Genomic DNA, 7299 nt, shown 5'->3' with positions numbered 1-7299 from the left:
AAACATTTTTTTTTTCAAAATGTATTTTTCTTTCTGTTCTTTTCAATCACATATTTTTTATTTCAATAATATTACACGTAAACCAATTTTTTTTATTTTTTAACCACACATTTCCCATTTCAAAATATATTTTTATATAAAAATGACTGCCAAATAAAAATCACCTGTAAATATCCGAATCACCTTATCCCCGCGCGGGACGCACATACAGTCATAAGCTGCAACTACATACATACACAACAAACAACAATATACACCGCAGAAAATCACAGAGCTTCATAACCCATTGCTTTGTCACAATTTTCAGAAACAGTTGAAATAAAGTAAAGAGGCAAAGCAGCACGATATTATCCCCCCATTTCTTGAATTTTTGCACTACTGATTTCGTATTGGGAGATGGCAATTGCACAACCATTTGAGTCAACTTCGGTGGTGCACCGCCGCCCCTCCTTGAGCACATCAGCACTTTCTTCCAACTTCATCCTCTCCCGCAGCAGCACTTGGCTCAGGGCTGATTTTGGAATCAATTCACTCAAGCTAAGCGCCGGTGGAGGAAGAAGAAGAGAAGGAACAAGAGGACTGAGGAGGTTGTGCGTTGGCCCCAGGGCGGCTTTGGGTGGAATATTAGGCGGGATATTTGGGAAGGACGGTGATACCGGTGAGTCCACCAGACAGATGTATAGTGGCAACGTGGCGCTCATCAATAAAATGGAGCCGGAGATTTCGACTCTTTCCGACTCTCAATTGAGGGAAAGGACCTCTGCCTTGCAAGAACGTGCTCGTAACGGTGATTCCCTGGACTCCCTTTTACCCGTAAGTCTAATCATCAGCCCCCCTTAGCCTTTTCTTGCCAATCAATGAATATGAGTGGTTGAATTTCTGTCTTAGATGTTTATTCATGTCTGAATTGATTTGGTATTGGGATATATATAGTAAATGCCTCTTTTTACCAATTTTTTGGGAAAATGTTTAAAGCGGAGTGGCTGTTGTTTAGCTCCAAATGAACTGATTTTCTTGCAGGAAGCCTTTGCTGTGGTGAGAGAGGCTTCTAGAAGGGTTCTAGGCCTTCGCCCTTTTGACGTTCAATTGATAGGTTGGTTTCTAACTCGAGATTATTAGTTTACCTGGAGTTAATAAAATGAGATCCAAAATGTACCTCCAATTTTGCACTCGTGTATACTTGATGGGAACTCATAATTTAGAACTTATTTAGCTTGATTTGTTGTATTTTCTTATCTTTTTATCCTTTCTCTTTACGTTAGTTAACTCATTTCTTATAAGAAATGGCTCTCTCTTTAGAAACATGTGAGATGATTAGTCAATTACGACCCTATTGATGTATCTGTACTCTGATCTTTGTAGCTTGAATGCTCTTTCTTCGACGATTTCATTAGCATAATAATTAAGAGTTTATACTAGATGCTTAGAGCTTATAATTTGTTCATACTTGTAAGTCAATCAAATCTACACTATCTCTAGATTCTTATAGAAATTTATGATATGCATCATAACTTTGGATTGACTACTAGGGCAGACCTTATGCAGTCACCTCTCCAAACTGCAATGGAGGTCGCCAACTTAGATCACAGGTTTTCTTGATAGCTATTGACCCCTGTCCACTTATATCTTTTGTATATAAATCTTCATTTATATTTAAATTTCTATGAACAAGAGTTTAATTGAAAGTCAAATATTAGGTTCATATTCTTAATTTTTCACCCTTGATGATGAAGCGTGGTTCAACAAATTAATGTCTGGAAAATTATAACAAATTTGTTCTCAGTTCTTTAGCATTCCTATGAAAATGAGTGCAAAGAAGTCATATTATAACTATAGTTTATACAGGTCAATTGTAGCTTCTTCATACACAGGTTTGCCTCGATGCTTCCATATCAGTCCTTATGCTTTTGGTTTTGTCAAGGAGATAGGGAGGGTGGGAGGGGATATCCAATTACTCAAACCTTTGTTTTGGCAGTACTGAGGATTTTCGACTCATCTTCACAAATGAAATCTGCTGTCATATAGGTGGAATGGTTCTTCACAAGGGGGAAATAGCTGAAATGAAGACTGGAGAAGGAAAGACTCTTGTTGCTATATTGCCTGCTTTTCTAAATGCATTGGCCGGGAAAGGAGTGCATGTTGTAACTGTTAATGATTATTTGGCTCGACGAGACTGTGAATGGGTTGGTCAAGTTCCTCGTTTTCTTGGACTGAAAGTGGGCCTAATCCAACGTAGGTCTTTATTATAACTTGTTTCCCAACTTCTTGGTTCTGAGCATATAGTTTCTTTCACTTTCTTGGAATCAATTGTGTACAAGCTTGTGACTCTCATTTATGCCTAATATGCCTTTTACTGTGGATACTTTAACTATTTGCGACAGTTTTATTGTAATGCTACATGTTGAAACTACACATTCAAATTATTGATCATCACTCTCCTTCCTGTGTGTACTTTTAAGAAAACGTACAATTCGAGGACATCATTTTTAAAATTTGATGCCTCACGTGCATGGATTTTCAACTTTTATTTTTACATCCTGTTTTTTGCTATGGCCCATAGCAGTAGTTATTGAAAAGTAATTGAAATATAAATGTTCCTGATGTGGCTTCCAAAGGGAACACATGTTGCACATTTTTGAATTTCTTTGTAATATTGATTTCAAATTCATATAGAAAGTTCTTTTCTAAACTCATTTATAGGTGACTAAGACTCTTAATTCTTTCATGTCAATCCACTATTTTCTCCTGTTAATATGGAACGAAACCAGAGACAATAAGATATGGAAATGCCTTAGTTACTGCATGCAACTCTATGCACATTTACCCTGTAAGCTGATTATTGTACATTTGCGCACACACAAACATATTTCATTGTTTCCAGCTTGTTACAGATATAATACAACTCTCAAGGCCGTAAGATCCTTGGTTAATAATCTTCTAATCGATCTTCTGATTGGCGTGTAAATTTTTTTGTTCTAGAAGTTTCTCTATCATGAAGTGGCAACCAAATTATCTGTATCTAGTCTCATTTGTCGAGTTAACACTTATCAGGCTATTGGTCTAATCTATCACATTCATGAGATAGCTTGTTTTGCAATTGCTAGTCCATGCGTCCAATCTGGCCTAATGCTGCCTTGGATACAAAAAATTCCTGCTTTTATTCCCCATCAAAGTCCAGCTTTTCCTGAACCTCCTCTGCCCCTTCCAAGCCCCAAGCTCCATTCCCTTCCTCTTTTTCATTCAGTTTTTGTGGTTTGTGCGAGTGAGAGTGTGGGGGGTGAAGTGAATATTTGGTCCTTATGCTTATGGAATTGAAAGGTTCCCCCTTCCCGAGGTTGACGGAGGGGAGGATTTGTGTCTTTTGCCCTCTCAGGCTCATATATTAAAACATTTTTGTTTCAACGTATATCATCACTGTTTTTCCGAGTTCAATATTTTCCATGCATGCAAATTTTATTGGATACGTGATTTATAATATATATATATTTTTATATATATGCCATCTTTCAAACGATTGGGTTCCCACCATATTCTAATGATTGGCTGATGATGCAGAGAATATGACAAGTGAACAAAGGAGGGAAAACTATCTATGCGACATCACATACGTTACAAATAGTGAACTTGGTTTTGATTTCTTGAGAGATAATCTTGCCACGGAAAGTAATTGTTTTGCTTTGTAAAATTTTTCCATATTACTTTATTTACATATTCCTGATCATTGTTTGTGACAAACTTCTTCCTGACATTATTGTTTTTTTTCTACAGAGCGTGGATGAACTTGTTTTGGGAGATTTCAATTACTGTGTGATCGATGAGGTTGATTCAATCCTCATTGATGAAGCAAGGACTCCTCTCATTATATCAGGGCCTGCTGAAAGACCAAGTGATCGATACTATAAAGCTGCGAAAATTGCCACTGCTTTCGAGCGAGATATACATTACACTGTAAGAAACTCAACATAAAATAATTGGTGTTGTTGTAACCATTGTGGTTGTCATATGATTATAAATAGCAATACAGAGTCCTTGTAGGATAAGAAGTTTTTAATTATTGAGAATTAAGAACCTTAATTCTATTACCACCAAGAGCAATTAAATCATAGAATGAAAAATAGACACATAGAACACGACGAATTATAGAGCTTCGCCTTAATGTGGGACTACGCCCTCTTCCATCGATGCAGTAATTCATTATGATGAAAAGAAGTTAACAAGAGAAAATTGCACCCCATATTTTCTCTAACCCGTCCCCCCCCCGCGATGATCATAATATGAAACCCTAATGATGACTCCCTATTTATAAGACAACCTCTCTCTCCCTCTCTTTGAGGTTGATCTGCGTATTGGTTCACATAGCGACAATAAATATGTTGTACAACTTATCACCGGTGACTTTTTTTTATGGTTTGGCTTTTCATATTTTGCAATTAATTAAAGTTGCTTGTACATCAAAGGTTATGTTAGTTACCTAGCAAACAATATTGTTCGGGGACGTTTTTATTTTTTTCACCAAAAGACTGTGCCTTGGTGCAGGTTGATGATAAACGAAAAACTGTTTTGCTCACGGAACAGGGTTATGCAGATGCTGAGGAAATTCTGGACGTAAAAGACTTGTATGATCCCCGAGAACAGTGGGCATCATACATCTTGAATGCAATAAAGGGAAAAGAACTTTTTCTTAAAGATGTGAACTACATTATCCGAGGCAAGGAGGTTCTTATAGTGGATGAGTTTACTGGTCGAGTAATGCAGGTGAAATAGTTTATTTAAATTTTCCTTTTAGTGTCCAAAGATTACACAAGGTAAAGAACATGAAATTTGCATTCCTCTCTATCTGGACCACAGTTTTTGAGTGCATACATTCGTTTCTATATATCAGGATATAGGTGAACTGTCAGCTCAGGAATTGCATCCGATCTGTGACTTATCTCCCCTTCCATCCTACCCTCTCTTCTCTGGCAAATATGGCTTGCTCGTGTTTGTGCAAATGAAAATTCTTAACTGTCTGGGACGCTAGAACTTTAAAATTCAGAATGCAAGCTTGTTGATCATAGATGTTCCCCAAAACCTGTGTCTGAACTGATCTCACACTGCCTTATCATATTTTTTCCTTCTTTATTTTAATTGCTCAATTTCCTTCTTGATGACGTTAAAATCTTTTTTGTGTTTTTGATTCTGATGAAATTACTCTTGCTAGTAAAAGTTTCAATCTTGAGTGGTTTTGTTGTTTTTAGATGCACGACATATTCTTTTTCATCTTGCTTCTAGTTTGTTGCTTTACTATCTCAGCACTAGTATGCCTTGTCATGGAATTGCACTATGAATATTTACATTTATCATTTTATTTGTCAAGCCACAACATAAAGTCACATTATTATGGGCAAGTAAACGATGCAGCGGAGATTAATTGGGACAAAATGCAGAACAAGCGTTGCTCACGAATAAGTGGATTTTCAAATGAAAAAGTGGACTAAGATCAAAGAAAATTATGGATAAATTTCCAACTATCAATTTTTTAATAAAAACAACTGCTGTTCCATGGTTGACTGCAATGGTTTTTGTAGGACTAAAAGAGTGAATATCACACTAATCTAAGGCATTGATATTCACCCAATGCAATCATCCAGATAATTAAAGTAAATAGCATGATTAGGCAAGGCAAGAATAATTAAAAGAATTAAACAAATGAAACAAAAGCATTAACCTAACTGGACAACAAAATAGAAAGGACGTGTCCTCCATGATTATTGCCTCCCCCATGCTAGCCGTTAGCTTTTTGACCATTGTAGTTGGCCATATATTGCAACACCATATCAATTGCATCAGCGAGCATTTGTATACATCATGAGAATAGCAACTGTTTTTTTCTTTAATTCAATTTATTTGTGTGTGTATGTTATATATACGTGTGCATTTGCGTTATTTTATTTTATTATTATTATTTTTTAATTTTAAAACATCAAATTTACAGTGGGTTTCATTGCTTTTAGGGGAGGCGCTGGAGTGATGGACTTCACCAGGCAGTCGAAGCAAAAGAAGGTCTGCCCATACAAAATGAAACCGTGACTCTGGCTTCAATCAGCTACCAAAACTTCTTTCTCCAGGTTGGGTCATCTTCTTGTGTAATTTGGACATATAATCTAGTTTATATACTTTTGGTGGGTGACGTTCTTTTCTTATTGCTTGAGTTTCTGATGTTTGGCTGCAATTGTCGATGTAGTTTCCAAAACTTTGTGGCATGACAGGGACTGCTGCCACTGAGAGTGCAGAATTCGAGGGCATATACAAGCTTAAAGTTACAATTGTTCCCACAAACAAGCCCATGATAAGAAAGGTTCACTTTATACGTAGCTTTTCAATGAAAAAGATTGATGTTTCTCCTTGTACTTACTTTTGTAGAACTTGGGGAAAAAAAAAAAAAAAAAAAAAAAAAAAAAAATTGTTGTGAAGTAGCAGTTTTTTTGTTCAATTTTCTTTCTAGTTGATTAGGAAAAAAAAAAAGGAGTCACTGTTTATGGGTACTGTTCACACCCGGAATTTCAGTTTTTTTTTTAAAGATTTTTCAGCAGTTTCACCAAAAAAAAAAAAAAAATATTACTGTTCACACCCGAAATTTCATTTTTTTTATTTATTTATCATTTTTTGCAGTTCCCACAAAACAAAAAATTCAGTTTTAGAGATTTAGGCGTTTGCTGTTGCTAAGTGTGCTGTTTCATAAATTTCATTCCTAACAATCAAACCCTACTTACATTCAGCCTACATACAAGATCAGCTCACTTTACGTTAACCCAACACTATAATAATCCATATATCCACATATAATTATTACCGGCGAGCCCATTCCTTTTATCAAGACATTTGGGCCATAAACTAGTGGCCCAAATTACTTCCGATCCCAGTTAAAACTCACTCTCATTTAATCCAATTCAAACCCACTCCCCAAACACTAACACCGCTGGCTCATTTCTATAACAGGATTCAAAACCCCTTCCCATCTGGCACAGTCCCAAATATCCAATCAAACCCGATTATAACCAATCCATTAACATCAAATACCCCACAATTTCACCCGATTCTCTCTCACAACCACTCTCTTGCCGCTGTCGCCTTTAATCACCATCACGCCACCACTTTATTATCTATTGTACCTAGGCATCCAGAGCACTACCGCTTCATCACCATAGGCCACCACCACCAACCCAGGATCATACACTTCCACCATAATTACCACACTTATTTATTTTCTTGTCCATCTCAACAATCTAAAAGTCACAGTCACCACACGCAGTTTTACGT

At 36.6% G+C, this 7299-nt stretch overlaps 1 protein-coding gene across 1 annotated transcript; it reads left to right on the top strand.

The window, feature by feature from the left end:
* Positions 1 to 180: 180 nt before the first annotated feature.
* LOC111383130 (protein translocase subunit SECA1, chloroplastic-like) lies at positions 181 to 6451 on the top strand. The gene is made up of 8 exons (XM_023007203.1): positions 181 to 813; positions 1021 to 1093; positions 2026 to 2232; positions 3556 to 3659; positions 3769 to 3948; positions 4537 to 4755; positions 5994 to 6107; positions 6224 to 6451. The coding sequence occupies exons 1-8, from the start codon at positions 397 to 399 to the stop codon at positions 6449 to 6451; spliced, it is 1542 nt and encodes a 513-aa protein (XP_022862971.1). The 5' UTR covers positions 181 to 396.
* Positions 6452 to 7299: the final 848 nt, after the last annotated feature.

This window comes from Olea europaea, unplaced genomic scaffold, assembly GCF_002742605.1.
Source record: "Olea europaea var. sylvestris unplaced genomic scaffold, O_europaea_v1 scaffold2619, whole genome shotgun sequence".
Taxonomy (NCBI): Eukaryota; Viridiplantae; Streptophyta; class Magnoliopsida; order Lamiales; family Oleaceae; genus Olea; species Olea europaea.
This window is presented reverse-complemented; position numbering and strand designations above follow the sequence as displayed.